This window comes from Typopeltis vanoorti, chromosome 7, assembly GCF_054136105.1.
Source record: "Typopeltis vanoorti isolate ZY-2024b chromosome 7, IOZ_Tvanoo_1.0, whole genome shotgun sequence".
Taxonomy (NCBI): domain Eukaryota; kingdom Metazoa; phylum Arthropoda; class Arachnida; order Uropygi; family Thelyphonidae; genus Typopeltis; species Typopeltis vanoorti.
Genome location: NC_143555.1, coordinates 89,499,469 through 89,526,636, shown reverse-complemented (window position 1 = coordinate 89,526,636; position 27,168 = coordinate 89,499,469). Strand labels below are relative to the sequence as shown.

Here is a 27,168-nt window from a genome sequence, read left to right as displayed (position 1 = left end):
TTTCCATGAATGTAGGTATACACTGCTTGGAATAATTTCTGCATTTTGATAAGAACTTGTTTATTATGGCTGCTAAAAACATTTACCTGCAATTTTAGTACACTGCCAACGTTCATTCAATTGAAAATGGAAGAAAACACCGATATAAAACGGTGATAATCACCCCAGGCAATAATGTAAATAATGTACATTTATTACGAATAATATAGCTTATGTTCATCAGTTTGGGAGACGAACTTGTTAAAAGAGTCTGCCATCATTAGAGGGGAAAATAATAAAACAAGAGTTGTGTGTGTGTGTTTGCTCAACAGCTATTTCTGTAGGTTACACTGAGACGATCGCAACTCTTATATCCTGGAATTCTTGCATATTGAAGGTAGTCTAATAGTCAAGGGAAGGATCAGGATTGGAAGAAAATGTTCACATCAGATTGCGATTCAGATGCCAAACAGTACCTTTATATAATACAACACTAGAAATTACATACCCATGGTAACTAGCAGAAACCTCAGTCAGTCAAACGTTTTATTATTATTTTCTTATTACTTTATTATTTTACTGTTGTTATATTATTATTAATTTTTCATTATATTTTTTAACCAGCAATTATTTTAATCTCAATTTATTATTTATTTTATTATTTCATTATTATTTTATAAAGAAAATATTATTTTCATTAATAACAATGTTATAAATTATTATTTATTATTATTGTTTTATATTATTTTCTTATTACTCTTTTATCATTTCCTTTTATTATCTTATCACTTCCTTTCATTATTTTATTATCCTTTAAAACGTTTCTACTTAAACAAAATAGCCATATTTCAAAAAATAGCTTCATTTTGCGCTTCGCTGACAATAGGCAATATTAGGTAGTGTTTCATGTGAAATCTTTCTCGTTTTTTCCCGCTTTTCATTCATGAAATCTTTGAAAAGAAAGCCTTCCAGTTGCGATAATTAACTTTCTTTATTCTTGCTTTTAATAAATCTTTTACTTCAGGTCAGATATTGATCACTCTCTTGTGACGCTAGCATTTATTATGTGGCAACTCGCACGCATTGTGTACTAATTTCCGTTTCTGCAAACAGTTAATCTCTATCAAAAGAGCTATTTGCTTGTGGCTGGCCACTTGTTAGATCGTATTACAATAGGTTGGGAACTGAACTTTTTTTTTATTCTCTTTTTTGAACCATTCATTGAACTGGCTAATCAGAAAAGCTTATGCAAACACGTGACTAGATCGATAGTAGAGTTAATATGACACTTGAAAGTTCTGCAGGAAGTTTGCAAATGTTGGCTAGTCAGGAGTGTGTGTGAGGAATAAATGTAAGTTTAAATGGGTCCTAACAAATTCGGAATTTGATTTCAAAGTGACGCGATTGACAATGAAACGTGATTCTTTCGCCTTTGATTCCTTTTGTTTGCAGGATTGTCCAAAGATGGTAATTCAAGATATCTATAGGTGGTCATAAGTGAGTAAAGGATATTATCCACAGACATGAGCAGTATTCCAAAAAATACGGAAACTATCTGCAACCTTTGTAGAGAATATGCTCTTCAGTGTACCACTCATGGCGTTAAAAGGTTGGCCACTTCCAGAAATCCCATCCGTCGTTTCATTTGGGCAGTAGTATTCCTGTGTGCGCTTGCTGGGTGTGCATACCATACAAGTTTCTTGGCGATCAAGTTCTTGCGCTATGACCACGTAACTGTCACAGAAGAGCTTCATGCTGAGGAGTTAGAATTTCCGGCTGTAACTGTTTGCAATTTGAATGTGCTCAAGAAAAACTTTTTTGATGACCAGTTCAAGAATGGTTCCATCGATGAATCTAAAGGATTTTGCTTTACGAGTGAGGCTGAGTTTTTGAATCAGAGCAACACCATTGACCTCAGTGATGTGTGGATGGGGTTAGGCCTAACGAGAGAATTCATTGATCAGTACGGACACAATATCAAGGATCTCATTGCTCAGTGTACATATAACAGTGAAAACTGTTTTGGAGATAGGTTGGTAATGTTTCGATAGCCTTCTTTTAAATTGCAGCTTCATTATTAGGAAAATTGATAATTTTTTTTATTAGACACGTAGAATTTTACACAAGTTCATGATTGTGTTGTATAATATAAGCTACTGTCTGGCAAACGACTTGTATACACGTTGAAAAATGTTTTATCTGCAATTTCGGAGAATTTTTACGTAGATCTATGTCTTAATATAGTCGGAAAATAACGGGGGAAATCTTTTATATTCAAAATAAAAGTAAAATTTACCGCCTTCTCAAACACATATTGTAATACAGTAAAACACCGATTATTCGGGGCTCAATTATCGTTGGGGTAGAATTAATCGTAATCCTCTGTAGTATATATACTGTAAATTTCATATTTTTAAAATTCTATATGCAAGTGGATTCGTAAAATAACAGAAGTCATTACTGAGTGTTTTAAATAACATTGCATTATTCATAGATGTATAAGAAAAATAAAAAAATAATAATTCTACGAAGAATAGAAATAAAAAATTTAAAATGTTTAGTTTCGTATTTACATACTACAAGAATGTTAATTTTATCTGCATCTGCATATAACCAGTAATTGTTGAGTTTGGGTTTGAGGGATATCAGCTATGTAGATAGAAAACAGCAGGGTGGACAGGAGTGAGCCCTGCGGCACACCTGCCAGGACCTTGCGTCTGGTTGACACAATTTCATTTATTTTGACTTGCATGAATCTGTCTTTGAGGTATGAGTGAATTATTTTTACTAGATTAGTTGGTATATTGAATTTGATGAGTTTGTAGAGAAGATCCTGATGCTACACCTTATCAAAAGCCTTCGCAGCATCTATGAAGACTACAGCTGTGTGGAGGTTCCAGTTGAAGCCTTTGGTGATGAATTCGACCAGTCTGTGAATCTGTTGTACGGGTGGTAGTGTGGTTTTTTCTGAATCCGAACTGCTCATGAGGAATAATACCTAGTCTATTCTTTTCTGATTGAAGCCTTGTAAGGATGACCTTTTCCGCAATCTTTCCAAGGCTGGACAGATTAGTAGGTCTGTAGCTTTCGGGGAGCTGAGCGTTCTTTCCAATTTTTTTGATTGGCGTGATATCTACCATTTCCATGTTAAGGGAAAATACTTGAGTCTGAGGATGACATTGATTATGTTGACTAGATGCACAATGGCTTTTCTGGGGAGTAGTTTGATTATTTTGTTTGTGATTCCGTCTGGACCTGGAGCCTTATTGTTGTTCAGGTGGGTTATGATATTTATAACTTCTGCTGGAGAAGTGGGTGTGACAGGTTTTGGGTTATCCTTTTGTTGTGTTATGGCCTGCTTGACTCGGCGATGAATCTTATAGATAAGATTGATGTTGAAATTTTCATAAGAGGGGTTGCATTGAGTTTCCAAGCTGTCTACCAGAGCCTCTGCCTTTTCCTTGTCAGTATGGGCTATTCCCTTCTTGGTCTGAATTGGGAGTAAAAGTTGGCTTTTAGTGCGTAGGGTTCTCAAGAACTTCCAAATGGAGTTGTCCTCTGGGTTTAGCTTCGTTAGCTTGGATTCCCAGTCTAGATTTCGATGTTTTTCGAGAGCTTCACGGACTTGTCTATTTAGTTTATTCAGATGTACTTATGAACACTCATGGGCATTCTATTTATTTTTATTCTTTAAAAATTTAAAATGATAAAATGAGGACAAACTCCAAGTCCTCCAAATCCTTGGTGTTTGCAAAATTATTTTATTTTTTTAAAGAAAATCAGCTTTCATAATAGGTATTTAATTTTTTTATTATTTTTTAAATATTAATTATGGTTTATTGCATAGTTTTTTAAAATTATTTTTATATCATAATAAAATTATGAACAACATTGCAGTTTATTCACGCATCAATAATAGGATGCAAGTTATTTAAAAGTTTGGTTTGTTTGAAAATAACTGTTTAGCCTCTTAGTCAGGTGTACAGAAAGCTGGTTCGTTCGTGTGAAATACTATTAATTGTTGTCCAGGATCAGAAGTATATTTTCTACGAAATTTCCCTTCTTATTTTTCATTTATATTTCCGGAAAATAGGTTTTAAAAAAAGTAAAGAGAAGAATAAGTGCATTTAACAAACATAACATATAACTGTGTTAACGAAACTATTTCTAGCAAACTTAATAGGCAAAAATTAAACATTTAAAAATCGTACCTTCAACAAACAGTACCACCATTTCTTATTGAGATAATCCCTCTGATTAAAAATTATCGGGATCACGAATATCATGAATTTCCAGATATGAAAATAACTGTGTTCATGATGATGATATCATGTACTAGGGAATGCATTCAGAAAATTCTTCCCTCTTTCCCTGATGACGCACGGACTTGTATCGAAACATATTGGCAGAGATCGAAACAGTTGTTTAGAGTCAACCGTTTGAAACTTTAAACAGTACAGTCATTTGAACGCACACAACCGATATGGATTTTTGTTTGTTGCTACGTGGATTTAAGAGAATTAATTTAGTTTTAAATAAATTAATTTAATGGGGCTGTTTTTGTTAAGTTATTGTCAAAAATCACATACGAAAATATTTATGGTATTTTTGCTGACTTACTAAAAACGTGAAGTCCTACAGTGATACAAACCGAAGGTCGTGAACAGCTAATATTATCACAATACAAATTTAAATGTTTTTCTTCGACGCTTACACATATTTTTTTAAGTGTTGTAAAGAAGCAGCATATCCCAACATAATATTTTTTTCTTTAAGAATTATTGGGAAAACCATTAAATATTAAGTCAAAAATAAATACCAGATGTTGACATCCAGGGATTTCTAACGTATAACAGTTCATTTTAATGAACTGTTATATGTTAATGAACAATTAATTATTCCTTTTCTCTTCATTAGCATAGATGCCAACAACACTTCTGACTTCATCATCAAACCTTATAAGTCCAAACGTCTAGGATTATGTTACATTCTTACAATGAATAAATCCACATGGGGAAAAGTGAAGAGGACTGGCCTTTCTCTAGGTAATCATTCCTTTAATGTTTGTATATCATGTACGAAACGTATTACAGCAATTCAGATATCTATAAATTAATTTGACTGAACTCTAAATCTTTAAATGCTTGTGTTCAGGTCTACTTCTTACACTGAACATTGAACGAGATGAATATCTGGATTTAATATCTCCGGAATATGGAGCACGGCTCTTAGTTCATCCACAAGATACTTATCCAAACTTAAACAGAGGAGGTGTGGTGCTGGAACCTGGAACTAAGACGTACATTAGTATACGAGTGGTAAGTTATGTTGTAATAAATTACTTTGGTTTCTTTATGGAATTTTTAGACTAAAACTACCAATATGATGGTGAGGTTTGAGCACTATGAGTCCTACAAACTCCAAGTCCTTAAAACATTTTTGTAACCCGTTAGCTGAAAACAAAGTGGCTATTCGACGTAACCCGATTTTTGTAACCCGTTAGATGAAAACAAAGTGGAAAACAAACGATATTCCAATGACAAGTCCTCGCTTTGCGTCGTTTTCACCTACGTTGTTTCATTATTACGTCATTTTATCTTTCCGTTTTGCGTTTTTCAGAGTACTACAAGTGACCTATTCTGTTTCCACGTGAAATGTACATTTATGTACATTTTATATTTCATAAATGGTTGCGAAAAAAAAAACCCTTTCTGACTCAAGGCGAGGACTTGCAATATTTTCCTCACTCGTTCGAATATTCATTTGGAATTGGTAAATTACTTTTAGAACATGCTTTCGAACTGCTTGCCCATCACCATTATCCAATTGATAGTTGCATACAGAACTGCAACTTAGCTCTCTGTCGAATTTTCTAAAGTTGTTTCTTTTACCGTGCAGAGGAAGATCGACCGACTTCCAGAACCTTACAGCCAATGCACTGAAACGTTCCAGACCTCTCCAATCGAAAAACATCTCGATGATAGGAATCAAGGGTTCTTGCTCCGTACGGACCATGCCTACACGTATGAGGTAATTAGAATAAGAGCTAATAGCTGCATTATTTCCTTATACTCTATCAATGAGTCATTCTGGAATTATAATTTCATTCATTCAGATCTTTTTGGATTTTGAGATCGTTTGTGTATCTTTATAACTTATCATTTTAACATGTCGCACTCTAGTCATCATGCAGTTTCTGAACTTCATCATATAATCATGATATATAAACTTTATTTAAGTTATTTGAAAGATTCAGAACAGATCGGTGCAAAAAAGAATAATTGTAACGTTATGTTTGAGTATGTTATGTTTTTTTAGCATTAAATGGCTTAATATAATTCTTAAAATCATAGAAAAATGAATTTCTTTACACAAGATATATATAGCAAACAGCCATGTGTATTAACAATTTATTCTGACATTACCCATGATAACGTCCAATTTTCAGTGATTTTTTTTGTTGTTGTTGTTTATATATTATCAATCATTCACAAGATTTTACATAAAGGGATGATTTTGCAATGAATGAGAATTTTTAATCTCATTTTCATCTCATCCCATCAAATCTAATAAAATCTCATCTAATAAAAATATGAATTTTGAAACAAAATTATTATTTAGTTTGATCATGTTAGAAAAATATCACAACCAATCCGAAGAACTCAAACTATTTTGTTCTACGGTGTTTACCTATAAGGAGTTTGTGTATCACAGAGTTAATCTATAAGTCTATTATTATTATTATTATTACGTTACATTTCTATGGAATCCAAGGACTCATCATAGGAGGGTAATCGGAACAATCTATTGCCTACACCTGTAAATCTTCCAATCTTTGCGCTACGCAATCCACAGCAATACACACTGCGTCCACTAATAGTATTTCTGTCTGTTAATTGTGTGTGCATGATGAAAAACTCGAGTTTCCTGGAAGGAAAAACCTGAAAGGCTACCTTCAGTCCATATAAAAATTCTTTTTTTGTTATGATGAAAATCGAATCAGGTCTTTTTTATTCAAAGGGTGCATGGCCTGTTGTTTTCCAAATGCTCTTCAGAGGTGCTTATATCACTCTTAAAAATACTGTTTTACTATTATCTAACACCATATAAAGATATATTTATTAAACAAAAGTTTTAAAAGTGTAATAATAATAATAAGTATTCTAAATTTTCTGGGAAATTTTAGAAAAATTTTGTATAACTTGATTATCATTATATACACCTTGTTAGAATTATAATCCATTACAACTACTCAAAATTCGCATGGTATAGATTTTTGGCAAGTGTCATTACATATAACCCTGAACAACGAAAAATATAGGACAGTTTCTCATTCCAGCTTTCACATTAATAATATGAAAGACATTAATATGGAGTTAGTATAATAGTATATTTGCTGCTATAAGAGCCTTCTGAGAAGACTTTCCACTCGTTATTGGTATGCTGCTGCTGTAATTCCTTTCTATTCTTCCAGAAGAGTATTGATTAGGTTGGAAGATTTGGCCAGGCTTGCAATCGGCTTTTCAGTTCATTCCATGGGTGTTCGAGGAGGTTGAGATCAGGGCTGTATACAGGCCCATCAAGATCTTCAACACCCATTTCATCAAACTAACCTGCATAGTCCTCCCTTTGTGGATGGGAACACTGTCTTGTTGATACAGGAAAAGGACTTCATCAAACTGTTACCATAAACCACAGAATGTCATAGATCGCAGGGTTTAGATTTCCCCATCACTGGAGCTAGAGGCCCAGCCGGAACCATGAAAAACAGTCCTAGGCCATGATGCTCCCTCCACCGAACTTCACAATTGCACAACACATTCGGACAGGTAGCGTTCTCCTGGCATCCAGACTCGTTGGTTGGATTGAAAAATGGTCAATCGTGCATCATTCCAGAAAACGTTTACACTGCTCCAGAGTCCAACGGCAGCGAACTTAAAATAACAATAATCATTTTATTGTTAATGCTTGTCTATGAAGATTGCAAGACCGTGTGCTTCTTTTTGAACCTGACTGAGCTAAAAGTTTGATGTGAATAATATCCGAACTCATGGAAATTAAATATGGTTTAACTATCGTAAGTTACATTTATTTTACATAGAAAGGGTGATATAACAGCTCTAACCTTTCAGCCAGGTTAGTCGTCGCTATTGACAAGTTCCTTATTCTATTTTAGATCTACAAGGACACTTGCCTTCCAAACTTGCAGTATCCCATCTTCAACCTTCCCTTCTTTTACGCCAATACTCGCGAAAGTAATTATTACATTCTTCTATACTATCTGAGCAAACGTTTTTCGAAATCTTATTCCATAGTGCTGATTCATTAATTTCCGTTGCATTTGACTTTTTCTTTTGTCAGCCAATAAAAACTCTCGTAACTGCTCTTAATATTCCAAGCCAATTGCATCTTAAATTTATCTTTACAATTTATAAGCATTTAATTATTTTCATTTTCATTTTGAGGGCTTTTCTTTCCTTCACCATTCGAATTTTAATTTCTACGTCATGATTATTGCAAAAATTATTTATTTGTTTAATGCGTAGATGTCGTTTTAATAAAGCTGTCACGCATTTATTCTAAAATTGCTATCTGCTGTGTGTTCACTGCTGTTTCATTTACTTAATGAAGGCCGATATTAAAATAGCCCATTCAATACTTTTACCTTTACCTAAAGCTCTGATACATGATGAACCATAATATCATCATCGAGGTCTCTCCTGTAATAACATACTCTCACGCTTAATTTAAAATCTCTCATCATTATCACACAACAGACTGTTTCAAATTTATCACCACCTACGAAACATTTGAGTCTTGTCTTTATAAGTAATACTCCCCACCACCTTCCATACTCGATTTCTTCTGAAAAAATTATAACTCTCCATCCAGAACCTCCTCATGAAGCTGTTTCCGTAATTCCTATTAGAGGCAGTGTTGTATTCTTAACTACTAATTTAAACTAGAATAGACTATTTATTACACTTAATGTAAATAAATATCAAACCTCTCCAATCACATTTGAAGACGATTTGTTGACTTTGATCTGATCATGTATTTTTTAACTATGGAACCCACTCATAATAAGTATGAAATTCGCTCTGTGGATTGTTCGAGTTGTCCAGAGGTAATTCTTACCATCCTCTTTCAATTTATTAAATAATTTCATTCAAATTAAGTGGATATTGAATCCAACATTATTTCTTAGCCGAATAAGAAACTCAAAGATAGAAAATCTAAGATTTCATGCCGAATATAGAAAACTATAAACGTTCGGCGAATCCAAGCGTAAGCCAACACCTGGTACATGCTGGGGCAACTCGTAGTAAAGGTGGGGTAAGATCCGATCACTCTCCTCAGTATTTTCCCATAATGTAAAACACAACTCCTAGGAGATGTATGCTTTATACATTATGAGGGAAGGTCACTACCCACACCGGTTTCGACCTTTTTGCATGAAACTCTTAGATTTTCTATCTTCGAGTTTCTTATTCGGATAAGAAATAATGTTGGATTTAATATCCACTAAATTTGTATAAACTTACTTCGCCGAAATGAAGCCTATTGACTCTTTATCTCAGTAATTTATTAGTGCACCTTTTACCGACTCGTACAGTAAAGAAATACCCCTCCCCCATTACTGGAACCTCAGTATTTGCATCTGGTCTACCTACTCAATGATGAGACCCCAATGAGTGTGGAAGCCGGTGCGGGGCGGATCTTGCTTTGAGAGGCTCCGCTTGGAGGTAGGTTTTTGCCTGTCTCTGAGTAGGGCCACCGCTGAGATCATGGCTCTGCTTGGTGGTGGGGGTGAGACTGCCACTGGGTAGAGCCAATGCTGAGAAGTTCTCGGTGACGGGGTGAGCCTGTCACTGAGTGGAACAACGCTGAGATGGGCGATCTTTCGGGATCGCCTAAAATACTTTTTAGACCCTGCTTCACCTATCACCTATACAAAGGTCAAATGCTTGATGTATGAGAGGCTCTGCTTGGGGTAGGTTTTTGCCCGTCTCCGAATAGGGCCACCGCTGAGAGTATGGCTCTGTCTGGTGGTGGGGGTGAGCCTGCCACTGGGTAGGGTCAACGCTGAGAATTTCTTCTTGGTGACGGGGTGAGCCTGTGACTGAGTGGAACAACGTTGAGTTGGACGATCCTTCGGTCACTCGTAAGGTGTGGTCTGGGGGATCGTCTAATTTTTAGAGAGGTCTTTACTTAAATACACCTAAAAAAAAAGGTCGAAACCGGTCTGAGTAGTGACCTCTCATAATGTATAACAGCATACATCTCCTAGGAGTTGTGGTGTACATTATGAGAAAATACTAAGGACAGTGATCGGAGCTTACTCCACCTTTACTACGAGTTGCCCCAGCATGTACCAGGTGTTGGCTTACGCTTGGACTCGCCGAACGTTTATAGTTTTCTGTATTCGGCATGAAACTCTGATTTTCTATCTTTGAATTTTTTTTCGGCTAAGAAATAATGTTGGGTTCAATATCCACTTAATTTGAATAAACTTACGTCGCAGAAGTGAAGCCTATTGGCTCTTTATCTCAGTAAATAATTTCAGCTTTAAATCATTAGTTCCTACTAATAAGAAATCTTGCAAAATAGCCAGATCGCTAGAACATAATTAACAGGCATAATTCATTGGATTCGTAGCAGTAGTCAGTCGTTGTTTTGAAAATATTGTCAAAAAATACGTAATATTTTATGACAGTATCTACACCTCTATATAATAAACGTGGTTCGACGTCCCTCCGAACAATCCATCTCAACCCTGGATTCACAAAAGAGCATGTTGGTTACAGCAAAACATTTAAAATACATTTCAAGCTCGTTGCAGTACATTTTATGTTGTGAGGAAACAAAATTTAGAGATAATATTAAAAAAGCTATACTAATATATGGGGAATTATAAACAAATAAATAATTTTTGCAATAAATTTTAAATTTCTAAAATATTCTATCTTTTTTCCTAAATTCCTGATACACCTTTTATCTTATTATTGTACGTCAAAATTTATAAACTGGGTTCTCCAAATTTACATTTACATTCGCTTTCTTCAAGGAATGGTGGACTCGGAAAATGCCGAAAATTATTTTGACTACAAAGGCATGTTTTTCTTCCTTCTCTCATTTTATGGAAAGTATAGAGCGATTTAATCTGAAGCATTGGAACTCGGTACGCCAATGATATCAACTTTTCTTTATTGTTGAGGCATGTTTTTTTAAGTTTGGCGTTTTTCCAATAAATGTTGACGAGATCTTTAATCAACTTAAAGTAAGTTTTTACCTGGACAACGAACGTGGTGTATAGCCCATTATCGACTATTCTGAGAAAGTTCAGAACGATAAAAAAGACATAAGACAACATTCTCATTAGATCTATGAAAGTGAGAATGCTGTTCTTCATGACTTATTGAAAACGAAAAACTAAAGCGAGTATTGGAACTACAGTTTTAATGAACCACTTGATACACATCTTCCTAACGTTCGGAAATTGTCAAATGATTGAAAAGATTAAATGTAATGAAAGTAGAGAACACAGTAATAAATAACACGAGATTCCTGCTCAAAAATTGAATTAGTATACACGCGTTGTTTGTCTCCTAATTATTGAGTTATTGTAGTGTACTGAGAGTAAAGTGCACACAATACAAGTTACGTGCTTTATTTACCATTTGAATGAAAATCCCTCATAAAAGTTTTTCGTAGCATAGCCTGGATTCGAACCCAAGTCATTCCAACCAAAGAGCTTCATCTCCTTCAATTTATTAAATAATTTGATATATAAATTATAAATATAATTTATATCAAATTACACACACACACCCCTCCGTTATGCAGAGATTTTCAAACCTAATCCTCCCAAAGACAATGACTATTGCTAAAAGCTGAAATCTAAATTATATTTTCATGCACATTTATTATGAAGATTTTTTTTTTTAGAATTATTAATCAAATTAAACACTGAGTAATTTGATTATGAATATAATTATACCAATAACATGAAATAACTTTACGAATATTTAAAATGTTTAAGAATATTTTTCATATTTAAAAAGATATAATATATTTTAAAAATACACCTTTTATTTATTAATATGATATTAACTTATAAAAATTTCTTAAAGTAAGTTTTTATAATTATGTGATATTAATCTATGATACAATCCTGTACCTGTTTCAAAGAACCAACATTCTATCATTTAGAAGTAAGAGAATTGAGTGATTTGGCCACGTTTGGAGGGCAGATGGACAGTTGATCGAACAAGTGCTTACAATAAAATTGACAAGAAAAACCTGTAAGTAGATTCCGAGCTTTACAGATAAATGTGGAAATGAAAGGCCTAAGACTGTTGGAAGAAAATTTTACCAAATACTTCATATGCTAGAAACCTATGGAAAAGCCGCAATGAGGCAGTATTTGACATAAATGGCCCATTAAGCTGTTGTAGAAGAAGGAGATGCAGGATATATGAACAGTGATCGAAATTGTTTTCAAAATACATGTACGTTGATTGCTTGCTCCCTGTGAACTGTTTTCTGTAATGTCTGGTCATTTCTTTTATTATTGTCCATAGGCTGACTTCGAATTGCACACACTCTCTATGTTCCAGTCTATTCTTGCCACCTGTTCCACTGTGATTAAGACAAAGATTATACCTTTTTGTAGTTAATGAGATTTGAAAATTATATAAAAGATTTTCAGAACAATAACAACCACAACATTTTATTTATTAAAATATAGCAAAGACAAATTTTATTTTTCTCAGCATGATTTCTGCATTTAGAAAGACATCTCCAAAGAGATGCTGATAAAATATCCGTGTTTAGGGAACTCAGTTGAAATTTCTGTTCTTCCTTGAACCTATTTGCAGTTCCTACGCACAGGGATTTTTTGTCAACCGTGGATGAAATGAGATTTGAGGACAAAGAAGAAACTTTTTCACATTAGATTTGAAGCTTGTGCATTGTATTTCGTGAGAAATCCATAAAATGGGAGACTTCCAAACATCAGCAGGACAGAATGAACATGGAAAATGAGAAGTTTTGTTCTTTGAATTTGGAGTTGAATATGTGGGATGGTGCTGAGTAGCTGCTGCATGCGTTTTAATGGATTTAGTAGAGATTGGGAGGATTACTGATGCCAGTTCAGATGAACATTAATGAAGTAAAAAATGCTTTTGGAGGTCAGAATTTATGGATGGGTTGAATTTCTCTGCATAGTGCAAGGTTTGATGAATGAGATGAATGAATGCAGTGTAATGTCAATGTATAAGATGAAGAGGGTGGATGAGAGAGAGAGAGAGAGAGAGAGAGAGAGAGAGAGAGAGAGAGCAGAGTACTGTGGAGCTCCATATTCTTGCAAAATTGGAAGATATGGAACCATCAACTATCATATGTCATGAGGGTCCAGTTGGGAAGCTTGCAACTCAGTTGGAGATGTCAGGGGACAGGCTGAATGCTTGGGGTTCACTTAGTCCTTTGTGTCAGACCCTGTCAAAAGCCTTGGCGATATCAAGAGCAACAGCCACTTGTGATGTTTGAAGGATTTTTTTTTTTTTTTTTTAATGAGAGAGCACAAGTTCAGAGCGTATTATATATCATGACAACTTCTTGTTTTTTAAAAATAGGTAAAGAATAAAAAAATAATCTGTTACGAGGCATAGGTGATCAATAATGTAAATATTTTAACCAATGAAGGCTTTTGGGTTGCAGAATAATAAAACTTAAAATCTTAGATTAAAAATTTTGTTCTTAGTTACTTAACATGAGATAAAAATGTCGAAGGAAGCCACACTAAATGTCGCTGGTCAACAGTTAAAAAATTCTTGTATTTTTATATACAAAAAAGAAAATAAATCTCTAACGCTCATTTTATTGTTCAAAGGGAGCAGGCAATACTCTTTTCGTTGTAAGTGAATTTTGAAAATTTGAAAATCAGTGGGCAGGCGTCTCCACCCTTAGTCGTCAACGATGACTGAGCCCAAAGGCTGTCTATCGCTGATTTGAGAAGAATCTTGGCGAGAGTACAGCAGACAATTGCTGTCACGTGGCCCAACTCGTATTGCTTCTAAAATGATGTGAGTTCTATGGTTGATTTTTCTGAAATGCTAGTTAAAAATCTGAGTTTTCAGGACATAAATCCCTACTTGTCTTTGTCAAAGGTCGACTAATTCAGGAACCGGCTAAAAAAGGGCCAGAAAAAGTTTCTTTAGTCGGCGACTAAAGTTTCAAGCATTATGATACCAAAACATCGCTACAAGCTACACATTCAGAAATTATTTTTATTATTTTTTCATAGCAGACAAATCGAAACAATAACTTCTCCAACTTTTTTCGCATCGCTGCGACCAATCAAAGAAGCATGGCAAATCCAATCGATTTCCTATTCTTTTATTCGGAATTCGACTAAAGTTAACTTTTGTTTTCCATTCACACACCTCATTAGACTAAAGACGTGCGAAAAACTTTAATTTCCTGATAGACTTTCTCTTTCTGTACTAATTGAAGTCACTACACACCACCTGCTGTTCAGCCAGACGTCCGGAACTTCCTGCTACAATTCTGGCATGAAAGAAAACAGGAAAGCACCTATCGATTTCTAGTGTGGGTTTGAAGGTCATCGATTGCTTATAGAAAAGAAAATACGGACTTATTTTCCACCGTTAGTCAATGGTTCTACACCAAGTCAAATGGAATGCCTATTTATCTATGGGTAAAATTCTTCTCGTATTGTAATAGTGAGAAACATTAAAATCGTATCATTATTATTTTTGTTAACATACCGTATTATTAATATCTTTTGATTTATATTTTCTGATAAATTTTTCACGGTTTATTGTTCAAACATCGAACGATAAATCTTTTTTTTTTTTGGCTAGATGGGTGAAGCAAAAATGCTTTTCATATTCCCCGTTATCTGTAAAGAAAATGTATGGATAGGGTAATATATAGAGCTATAAGGCTCTGATCATGGCAAGAGGGTAATAGCAATAGCCGAGCCTCAGTTAGAACTTCATTGGCTACATCATTGCCATCCATTACCCTCCAAAGGTATTAATTACCGCATCTCACGGTCGATTCTTCATTCAGCCTCCCCATCTTATCCTTATAAGGACTGGCTTAAAGGGGCGAAGCAAGAATGCTTTTCATCTTCCCCGTTATCTGTAGAGGACAGTGTATGGATAAGGTGTTATTGAGCTATTAAAGCTCTGATCATGGCAGGAGGGTAACAGCAATAGCCGAGCCTCAGTTAGGATTTCATTGGCTACAGCATTGCCATCCATTACCCTCCCTTTTTCAGCCTTCCTATTATTAAAGCTCTGATCATGGCAGGAAGGTAACAGCAATAGCCGAGCCTCAGTTAGAACATCATTGACTACAGCATTGCCATCCATTACCCTCCAAGGGTATATTCGGCTTCGTACCCAACCAGTCTCCCTATTGGACGCAGGACGCAGGACATATATGGCGCAGAGAGTGAAGCTTGACGCTTTTCATATTCCCTGTTGTCTGTTTCGGGAGCAGTGATGGGAGAGATTTGTGAGCTATTTTAGCTCGCCCTGAGTGGGCAGAAGTGGTTATTCGTCGTTGGGTGTTAGGATGGCTTTCAGTCTTTTATGTTTCCAGTGGTCATTACCGTCATAGTTTCCGGCTTGCTGTATTAGTTGGTTTGGATGCGTAGATGTCTTCATAAAGAATTTCTCTGCTAGGGAGCGTAGTAGTGCAGAGATGTAGGGGATATTTATGTCCCGGTGGATCTGGGCGTTCCTGATGAACCACGGGGCGTCCAGAATCATTCTCAGGCATTTGTTCTGTAGTCTTTGTAGCTTGAGGATGTTTGTCTTGGCGGTATGGCTCCAGGCTGGGGAGGCGTATATGACTGTGGACGGATCACTGTCTTGTACAGTAGTATTTTATTTCTTGAACTTACTTTGCTGTGTCTGTTGGCCGATAACTTTTGAAGCTTTGGTGCATGTGCTCTTGATGTGGCCGTTGACGCATAATCGCTTATCGAGAAGTATTCCGAGGTATTTTGCTTCAGTTTTCCAGGGAATTTTAGAGTTGAACAGGGTGATGTCTCCTTTGGGGGATGCTCGTCATCTTGTGAAGAGTATCGTTGTGTTTTTCTGGGGGTTTAATTGTATTCGCCAGTCTTTAAACCATTTTTCTAGATTCAGGATGGTGTCTTGTAGTTTTTTGATAACGAGATGTGGTTGGCGAGATCTGGCTAGAATAGCCGTGTCATCTGCATAAAGGGCGATGGTGGATGTGAGAGGATTTTGAGGAATGTCTGCCATATAGATGTTGAACAGGATCGGGGCTAGCAGTGATCCTTGAGGAACTCCAGCGAGGATTTTCCGTTGGGGTGAGACTGTTTCATTGATTTTGACTTGCATCCTCCTGTTGGAGAGGTATGATTTGATCAGGTGTTACATGTTTAGTGGAAGGTTAGCGATGATAAGTTTGTAGAGGAGGCCTTGGTGCCAGATCTTATCGAAGGCCTTTGAGATGTCTAGGAAGACAGCTCCAGTGTGTTGATTCCAATTAAATCCTGTGGTGATGTATTCTACCAATCTAAGGATTTGATGGGTGGTGCTGTGAGTTTGACGGAAGCCAAATTGTTCTTCTGGAATGATATTTAGTTGGTTGACATGATCTTGGAGTCTGATGAGGATGATTTTCTCAGCTATTTTCCCTAAATTAGATAGCAGGCTGATGGGACGGTAATTTTCAGGTAGGTGTCGGTCTTTGACTGATTTGTGAATTGGGATGATGTCAGCTATTTTCCATGACTGGGGGAAGTGCTGCCATTTGAGGATGGAGTTTATGATGTTTGCCAGATGTGCTATGGCTTTGCGTGGTAGTGCCTTGATGACTTGGTTAGTGATGCCGTCAGGACCTGGGGCTTTTTTGATCTTGAGATGGTTGATGATGCTGATTATTTCGGTAGGTGAGGTAGGCATTATAGGACTTGGATTGACATCGGGACGATTTACTGTGAACCTGACTTTACGATGGTTCTTGTATATGTGGCTGATGTTTAGGTTCTCATATACAGGACTGCATTGTTTCTCTAGGTTTCTTGCTATGGCTTCGGCTTTGTCAGCATCTGTGTATGCAAGGTGCTGTTCTGCTTGCAGAGGGGGGGGGGGAGAGGGATTTGCGCTTGTTCCTGAGGTTGTTTAGGAATTTCCATATAGAACGATCTGCTGTGGAGATGGAGGTGAGCTTGCTGTCCCATTGTTGGTTCCTGTGGTTCTGGAGAGCTTCTCGGACAGATTTGTTTAATCTGTTGAGGGCTGTTTTGTCCTGGGGAGCACGAGTGTTGTGATATCTTTTTCTTTGTCTGTTTTTTTCCCTTATTAAGTCCATGATTTCTTCCAGGAGACGATTTTGTTTGTGGGTAATCGTGGATACTGTGGCTGCTGTTATGGCTTTATTGATTTGATTGGTGAGGTTCTTTATTGCCGTGTCTATTTCTTCCTTGGCTTTTATATGGGGAACCGGACCAATGTGTTCTGGTAGCACTTTCTTAAGTTTCTCCCAGATGATGGAGTTTTTTTTTGGGGGGGGGAGGTGACTGATCTTTGTTCCCTAAGTGAAGTAGGATTGGGTTGTGGTCTGATGATAATTCGTTCAGTGCTTGAATGCTGTGCTGGTATTTGATGTTGTGTAGAATGGCGATGTCTAGGATGTCGGCTGTGCCAGTTGGGCTGTGGTGGGTTGGTTCAGTGGGTCCTGTTACGACAGCGTTGTTTAATCCTGTGTAGCTGAAGAGGATACGGCCATTTTTATTTGTGGTTCTGCTGTTCCAAGAGGGATGTTTGGAGTTTAAGTCCCCAGCGACGATGATGGATTCATTTGTGCCTAGTACAGCATCCAAGTCAGAAAATAGCAGGGCCTTAGCAGGGGAGTTGTAGGCGGCGTAGATTTTAAGTCTTCCAGTTGAATTTGTGTGGACTTCGACACCGTTGAGTTCTAGGTTGGAGGTTGGGGGGGGTGAGTATTTCATTGTGCCTGATGCAGTTCCTGATAAATATGGCTGTACCACCACCTCTGTAGTCCAGTCAGTCATTTCTATATAGTGTGTAGCCTCTCAAGTTTGGATTGTCTGCAGGTCTTAGACGAGTTTCATTAATTAGGATGATGTCAGGATTGTATCTGTGAGAGAATTCTTGAAGCTCCAGTGTCTTGTTTTTTAGGCCATGGGAGTTCCAAGCGGCGATCTGTAGTGAGTCTAGGAGTAATCTAGTTTTATTCATTAACAAGCATTGATAATATGGTTTGAGTTTCTTTTAGAAATCTTTTTGTGGAGTTTGGTGAAGGGTTTGACTTACTGAAGCCTTGAAGCATGTTTGCCAATGAGGCTGTGATGACTGTTGTCATGTTTGGAAGAATTTGGTGCTGTTGGATATCTTTGGATGAGCGGGCTACTTCAGCATATGTCCTGCTTCGACGGTGGGTTTCCAGACTGTTGGTATTTTCCATTTGTGAGAGCTGATATTTTGTTGTCTTTTGTTGGGTGTCAGGCAACTGGGGAGCCGTCAACTCTGGTGCCTGTGGGCAGGGTTGAGAGATCTGTTTCCTTTTGTTGTCTGTTTTATTTTTAGGGTAGTGACTGCAGCCTCTGTAGTTTGCCTGGTGGGGGCCCTCGTAGTTCGCGCATTTGGCTGGTGAGGTCCTGGGTTTTGAGCAGGTTGCTGTGGGGTCGTTTTGCCCACATTTGAGGCATTTGTAGTCTGCTCTGCAGAGTTTCTGTGCGTGTCCGTAATTCTGACATCTGTAGCACTGGCCTGACGAAACTCTTTTTCTTAGTGGTTCTGTTGTGATTTTCAGACCACAGATCGTTGTTAAGTTGTATATGTTCTTGTGTGTGTTGGGTATCTCAACGAATACTAGGGGAATTGGACTCTTGTCAGCCCATAGCATTCTGCTAACCTTGACAGGTGGGAGATCGCGGAGGCAGAGGTCTTCAGTAATTTCATCTGTGCAGATGTTTTCTGTTACTCCCCTGAGTACAACTTTTAGGTTTTTCTCCGACTTCAGTGAGTAAGTATGATAATTAATATTTGACTCGTCCATGGTTTTTGTGAGGAGTCTGTAGTCGCCTACTGTGGTAGGCTGGATTTTAACTCCATCGTCTACGTTTTTTGCCCATGAATAGGCAATTTGGTGGTTTTGCATAATAGGCCTAAGGGCCGTTCAACGTTCTTTTTCCCGTAGAACAATTGGAGGAACGTTTTAGTTGTTGGGTGTGGGGAGGTCAGTGTTGGGGGTATCTTCTTCCATCCCCTCGTTTACCTGAGTCTCCGCTGTTTTACGCTTTTTTCGAGCAAGGGTTTCTGTCTCGTCTTTTGGTGTGGGAGCAGAGATTATCAGGTTCATCTTCCCATCTTCCCCTGATGTTGAGTTGTCCCCTTCTGTGGAGTCGTCTGTCGCTGAATATAGGTTTAGAAACCCTGGCCACTCTACCTCAAATTTCTTCAACAGTTTTTTGAGATCGAGCGCCAGCTTCTTATCCAACGATTGGATAAAGTCATCGGGATTTAAACTGGTCATGTTTAAAATATTCAAATATATGCTTACCTGAGCTGGATCTCAAGGACTTCCGTATAGCGTATAAACACAAAATATAACACACTAAAGGACTATCGTGAGACCGCAATCACTAATTAACAACACAATCATCAGCTACTTGTTTACTTTCGCTTTCCGCTTATATATCAAAAATCTGAATCAACACTCCGCATTGTTTATAACAACTATCAAAATCACTGATCATATGTATATATATTATTCATAACGACTATCAAAATCACTGATCATATGTATATATATTATTCATAACAACTATCAAAATCGCTGATCATACATATATATCAAAATCACTGATCATATATATATATATATTATTCATAACAACTATCAAAATCACTGATCATATATATAAACACTTAGCAACCGCCATCACAGCCTCCCTATTATAGTCCTTATAAGGACTGGCTTAAAGGGGCGAAGCAAGAATGCTTTTCATCTTCCCCGTTATCTGTAGAGGACAGTGTAAGGATAAGGTGTTATTGAGCTATTAAAGCTCTGATCATGGCAGGAGGGTAACAGCAATAGCCGAGCCTCAGTTAGAACTTCATTAGCTACAGCATTGCCATCCATTACCCTCCAAGGGTATTGGATTGAATGAATCAATCACCGACTATGTAAGTAAAGGTGAAATCTCAAAAATACGGACGATCTCTAGGCCACTCCATAGTGGGCGAAAGACCGTCCTAATCTCAGCGTTGGTTCCACTCAGTGACGGGCTCCCCGACCACTGAGCAGAACCGCTCATATTCCGAGGAAAATAATTCACCGGTAAGTACCGCTCAGCGGGCCGTGCGGAGAACACATTCCCCGGAGACTCAATTGCTCCCTTAGGGCAAAACCTAAGAGAGCTAACTCATTAACCCAGGATAACAGCAACAGCCGAACCTCAGTTAAACTTCATTGGTTCAGCATTGCCATCCGTTACCCTATATGGGCATCTCATATAAAATCAATCACCGTATGTGTAAGTAAAGGTGATATCTCAAAAATATCGGACGATCTCTAGGCCACTCATTCGTGGGCGAAAGACCGTCCAAATCTCAGCGTTGGTTCTACTCAGTGAAACTCGAGTACCGAGCAGAACCGCTCACATTCCGAGGAAAATAATTCACCGGCAAGCACCCCTCAGCGGGCCGTGCCGGAGAACACTTTCCCCGGAGACTCAAAGTGCTCCCTTAGGGCAAAACCTAAGAGAGCGAACTCATTTACCCAGGATAACAGCAACAGCCGAACCTCAGTTAAACTTCATTGGTTCAGCTTTGCCATCCGTTACCCTATATGGGCATCTCATATAAAATCAATCACCGCATCTGACGGTCGATTGATTCCTCCATTTTAGCCTCCCTATTCTTAAAGTTCTTAAAAGAACTGGGCGATGGACTGAGTCCTTGACTCTTTATCCCGTCATCTGAATGAAGTAAATCTGTATGGATAGAGTGTTATTTTGAGCTAAAAAGCTCTAGTCATGGCTGGGTAACGGCAATAGCCGAGCCTCAGTTAAAACTTCATTGGCTATAGCATTGCCATTTGTCACCCTGGAAGTCCTAAAAAGGACTTTTCCGGGAATCAGGTGTTCATTCCCCAATCTATCTCCCTTAGCCTCCCTATTGTAATCTCCTATTATAATATATAACTAAAATATGAAAGCAATAAATAGGTGTTAAAGTTATTTTAAAAATAACTTAAATGTTAAAGTGAAAATATCTAATATCATAAAATTATTTATATATATATTATTTTTCAGTTTTGCCAAACTATCTGCATGGATGCCTACTTGCTTGATACTTGCAATTGTTCAGAAGAATATTCTGCTGGCGATAACAGATTTTGTAATCCATGTGACGAAGCTCAAGGTAAAGGCACCATCCTTATATTATCATTATTATTACAGACACTTCTGATAAATATATATAATACATTCATTTAGGTTCAAATTTCTTTTGTTTCTTGATTAAGTTTACTAACTAGAATATTTTCTTTATTCAGTGAAATGCCGAGCCAGTTTCACAAAAGATTTTACATCCGGAGGACACGATTGCAAAAATATCTGTCGACCAGCTTGCACGTAAGTAGATACATTTTGCATCTTTCTCTTTTAGTTGGACAAATAATAGCGAATCACTACCTAAGCATCATCTTGTATTTTCTCTGGTATCATCTCATGTTTAATTAAGATTTCGAATTTAAAATTATTTATATAAGTATGGAATCTTACAAACTGTGTGCTGTTGCTGCCATCTAGTGGTGGAAAGTTAAACGAAAAATATGCAAAAATGAATCCTTCCTGAAAATGAAAATAAAGTTACACGCCTCTCATAGTCAAGGCCGTATTCATAGGTGTGCGAACTGTGCGGTGGCACAGGGCCCCGCAAAGCGCAAAAAATTGAAAAAAGAAAATCAGTTAATTTTTTTGTAAAAATTATTATATAAATCAATATTGTAATTATTATATAAATTAATATTGTAATTATTATATAAAAATATTATTATATAGAAAAATATATGTATATAATTTTACAACCAACTATTGTTGTTATAGTAAGCGAAATGAGTATTTGAAACTACTCTAAGATATATAACAATATCGTACAACACAGTGTTAAATAGGGAAAAGTGCATTTTAAAACAGGTGTTTTTAATAATTTTAAGGAGTTTTTTTATTATAGTTTATGATTTTATGAACAAGTAAGTATATACACGTACTGTCATGGCAATTTTTTTATGTGACATTACTTGCAAAATATCTTAAAAAATATATTTTGTAAACTGGTTTTAAGTTATCCGACATCAGAATTTTTCTTCAATAGCAGTTTTCAATCTACATTAGATTTGTTTATTTTCTAATATTATCTATTTTAGATATATTTTATTTATCAAGTAAGTAATTTTGTTTTATTAATTTATTTTATAATTAAATCTATCGTATTTAATTCTAGAGTATGACTAGTCGTGAGAGAGATTATTATGGAAGAAAATACCCAAGTGGGCATGAAAAACGAAAGCGAAAACAAGAAAAAGAAGCGGCTGAGGAACGTCAAAGAAATTCACTGTTTAAATTTATGAAGTTGAACTCATTTATTTGTATAGATATATCAGTTGATAACGGGAGTTCTGAAATACCTACAAACAGTTCTTCGGCTTCAACATTAATTAATAATGAGAGTTCTGAAATACTCAAAGGAAGCGGAGAAGAAGACGCGTTTGATCAAACAATGAGTATTGAAGATCCTAAAGCTGAGACACCAGAGGAAGGGGAGCTATTTACTATTGATGATCCAGCAACATGGCTCAAATTTTTGAACAACGGAACACTAACACAAATTATACAACGTGGTCCACCGTCTCCTCCGACTGAAAATGATTTTCCAAAAGATGACAACAAAACGTGTTTTTCCACAGCTCACTATGTTAGGACAATTGCAAACGGAGAGAAGCAAAACAGAAGATCGATTGTATATTCAAACTCTTGCAACTCTTTTTTTTTGTTTTTGTTGCAAATTATTTTCTTCTGATGATAATTTTTTTTATCTAATAATGACTTTTTTGACTGGCGACATGTAAGTGAAAGATTAAAGTCGCACGAACGAAATCCAGTGCACATGAAATGCATGTATTCATGGACACAAAGGAAATGTAATTTAAAAAATCACGATACAATTGATCAGGCAAATCAAAATGTCATCAAATTTGAAGCAGAACGGTTAAGAAATGTTTTAAGACAAGTCTTTATTTATCCGAACATAATTTAGCTTTTAGAGGTAATTTTGATACTTTGTACACAGCCCATAATGGTAATTTTTGGAATCATAAAATTAATTGCAGAATTTGATCCACTTTTAAAAGATCATTTAATGCGATGTTCGGTAAAAAAATATAGGTAAGAAACATAATTCGTATCTGTCACCCATTGTTCAAAATGAATTAATTGTTAATATGGGAACCAAAATATTGTAACTATGATACGACAAGCAAAGTACTATTCAATAATTCTCGATTGTACTCCTGATGTTAGTCATCAGGAGCAAATTTCAGTAATTTTTAGATTTTTACATGTATTTGAATACATATATTTTACATATATTCGTGAACACTTTTTGACGTTTTTAACAACTAATGACACTACTGGTCAAGGTATATCTGAAAATATAAAATAACTTTTGAGTAAATTAAATCTTAAATTGTCAGATTGCAGAGGGCAAGGGTATGATAACGGAGCGAATATGAAAAGAGTATATAAGGGAGTCCGTGCTTACATTTTAAATGAAAACGAAGAGGCATTTTATAGTCTTCGCGCCTGTCATAATTTAAATTTGATTTTAAGGGATGTCGCAAAATCATCAATTATAGCAATAACTTTTTTTAATGTAATACAAAAAATACATACATTATTTGCTGCCTCAACTTCACGTTGGAACATATTAAAGAAATTTGTTAAACAATTAACTCCAAGACCGTTATGTGATACAAGAAGGATGTAGAATAGAATCAGTTAGAGCTGTACGTTTTCAAATTCCAGAATTTTTAAATGCACTAAAAGAATTATTTAAAACTGCATCAGATAATACTATCAAAGTAGAAGTGGTTTCAGTATATGAAGAAATAGATTCATTTGAGTTTATACTAAGCCTTGTAATTTGATATGAGCTTTTGTCAAAAGTTAATTTAGTAAGTAAAGTATTACAAAATGCAAACATTCCCAAATAGACGTAGCAACTAAGCATATTAAAGAGTTAGTGCAGTACTTTGAAGAGCAGAGAATATCAGGATTTGATAGCTGTTTGAGATTTCTAATGAACTGTCAAATCTATTAGAAACGGAAATTAAATTTGAAGAAAGTCAAGTTCGTCGAAGAAAATTATTTTCTGATTATGAAACGCCTGATGAATCACACATAGGTGATAACAAAGATAATTTTAGGATAAATTTCTTTTTTGTAATTTTAGATACTGCTCTGCAATCTGTCAAAAAAGATTTGAATTGTATGAAATTCACGAAAATTATTTTGATTTCTTTATGATATGAAATTAATAAGAAAAATGACAGAAAATGAATTAAAATTTTGCAAAAAATTAAATACAGATATTGATGAATCTGAATTTTGCAATGAATTAATTATTTTTAGAAATATTGTTCCAGAAGATGCATCCATTAATATTTTAAAATTCATAATTGCGAATAATTTGTCGGATATTTATCCAATTATTACTACGACATTTAAAATATTATTGACCAGTCCAGTTACGGTCGCATCAGCAGAAAGGTCATTTTCCAAATTAAAATTACTGTAATAAAAACCTATTTGCGAACTTCTATGTCTCAAGAACATTTGTCGTCTCAAGCAATAATATCTATAGAGAATGAAATTGCAAAAAACTCGAATTTTGATTGCGTTATAAATGATTTTATTGATAAGCGCATTAGGTTAAATAAAATTTAATACATTAAGATTTCTTTTAAATCTTATAAGTTGTTATACGTATATTTTATTCTTTATAGTAAAAATGGATATTTTTTCATATTTTTATATTATTATTTATATTATTAAATAAATCATTGTTCTGGCGTATTTATGTGATAATGTGTACTTACATAATAAAATAATATATCATGTACATACAAACACATTTATTTTTTAACTAATTTTTTCCCTTTACTTAAATTGATGCTAAAGAGCATATTTGTTTATTTATGTGTATAAATATTTTCATATTTGATTTAATTAACAAGATATTTCCATAAATTTCCATAAATTTCACTAACTTTCAGGGGCCCCGCTTTTCCATTTCTCACAGGGCTCAGCAAAATCTAGAAACGGCCCTGCTCATAGGAGAATAACAAGGCCTGAAAGATGAATTGATTAACAGTCTATCCTATAATTATCGCAATTAAGTTTCTAAAAAGCGATATTACTTGGTATGGTTCAATTGCCTAATATAAAATACGATGGTATTTTATATTAGGCAATTTTATTATACGGATCGTAACAACATCGAACTTAGCTATTGCATTTAAACAGCCTTACATCGCAACAAGAATGTTGAACCTAAATTACACAACTCAATTATTATCACAGAAGACAAGTGCAGCTTTTAAAGAAAACACTAAGTGAAAAGTCTTTTTTATAAAGACTGGCTTAAAGGGACGAAGCAAGAATGCTTTTCATCTTCCCCGTTATCTGTAGAGGACAGTGTAAGGATAGGGTGTTATTGTACATGAAAAGTTCTTAAGTTCTTAAAAGAACTGGGAGATGACTGAGTCCTTGACTCTTTATCCCGTCATCAGAATGAAGAAAATCTGTGTGGATGGGGTGTTATTGAGCTAAAAGCTGTAGTCATGGCTGGGTAACAGCAATAGCCGAGCTACAGTTAAAACTTCATTGAGTACAGCATTGCCATTCGTTACCCTGAAAGTCCTAAAAAGGACTTGAAACCTGCCTTATCCCCGTACATGAAAACCATTTACCATTAACATTACTGACAGGATGGGTGAAGCACTAGTGATTTTCATATTCCCCTTTATCTGTAATGAGAGTTGTTTGGGAATGGGAGGTTTGTGAGCAGTTAAGCTCGCTCTCTGAGGGCAGTTGTGTTAGCTATGATCAGTTGAGAGAAGAATAGCCTTCGGTCTTTTGTGTTTGTAGTAATCAGTCTCATTGTAATTGACAGCTTGTACGATTGGTGGGTTTGAATCTGAACTTGACTTCACGAAGAATTTTTCTGCAAGATTACGAAAAAAGGAAGAAATGTATGGAATGCTAATTTCTTGGTGAATCTGTGAATTTGTGATAAACCACGGTGCATCCAGGATCATCCTAAGGCATTTGTTTTGGATTCTCTGTAATTTCGAAATGTTTGATCTTGAAGTGTGACTCCATGCTGGTGAGGCGTAGGTAATGACTGGACGTATTACCATCCGGTAAAGAAGCAATTTATTATGTAGGTTCAATTTGCTCTTGCGGTTGATCAATGGGTAGGGTAGAACTCTGCTATTACTTTGGGAGATTTGGAGCCAATGAGATTGATGTGCTTGTTAAAAAGGAGTTTCTTATCCATTAATACTCCAAGATATTTGTTCTCTGATTGCCATGGGATCTTATGACCAGAGAGCAGGATGTCTTCTTTATTGCAGACGTTTCTTCTTGAAAACAGCATGGCTGAGCTTTTGAGGGGGTTCACTTGAATCCTCCAGTTGGTGAATCAGTTTGTTAGCTCATTGATACTTCCTTGGAGTTTAGTGATTGCTAGGCGAGGGCTGAGCGATCTAGCTAGAATAGCGGTGTCGTCGGCATAAAGGGCCGTAGTAGTTGTTCTTGAATTGAGAGGAATATCTGCCATGTAAGTTGTGAAAAGCACTGGGGCCAGAAGAGAACCTTAAGATACCCACGCCAGAATTTTGCGCCTTGATGACACAATTCCGTTGAGTTTTACTTGCATGTATCTTTCATTAATATATGAATATATGAGTTTCACTAGTTTAATTGGGACATTGTTTTCAATTAGTTTGAAGATAAGGCCTTGTTGCCAGACCTTATCAAAGGCCTAGGCAACATCTAAAAACACAGCAACAGTGTGAAGGTGCCAG

At 36.0% G+C, this 27,168-nt stretch overlaps 1 protein-coding gene across 1 annotated transcript; it reads left to right on the top strand.

Annotated features, from left to right (window-relative positions):
• The first annotated feature begins 1,502 nt into the window (after nucleotides 1-1,502).
• Nucleotides 1,503-21,656, top strand: LOC150104847 (acid-sensing ion channel 4-A-like). Its single transcript, XM_090395077.1, has 5 exons — nucleotides 1,503-2,011; nucleotides 4,897-5,024; nucleotides 5,134-5,297; nucleotides 21,332-21,440; nucleotides 21,574-21,656. Exons 1-5 carry the CDS (start codon nucleotides 1,503-1,505, stop codon nucleotides 21,654-21,656), a joined length of 993 nt encoding a protein of 330 aa, XP_090251203.1.
• Nucleotides 21,657-27,168: the final 5,512 nt, after the last annotated feature.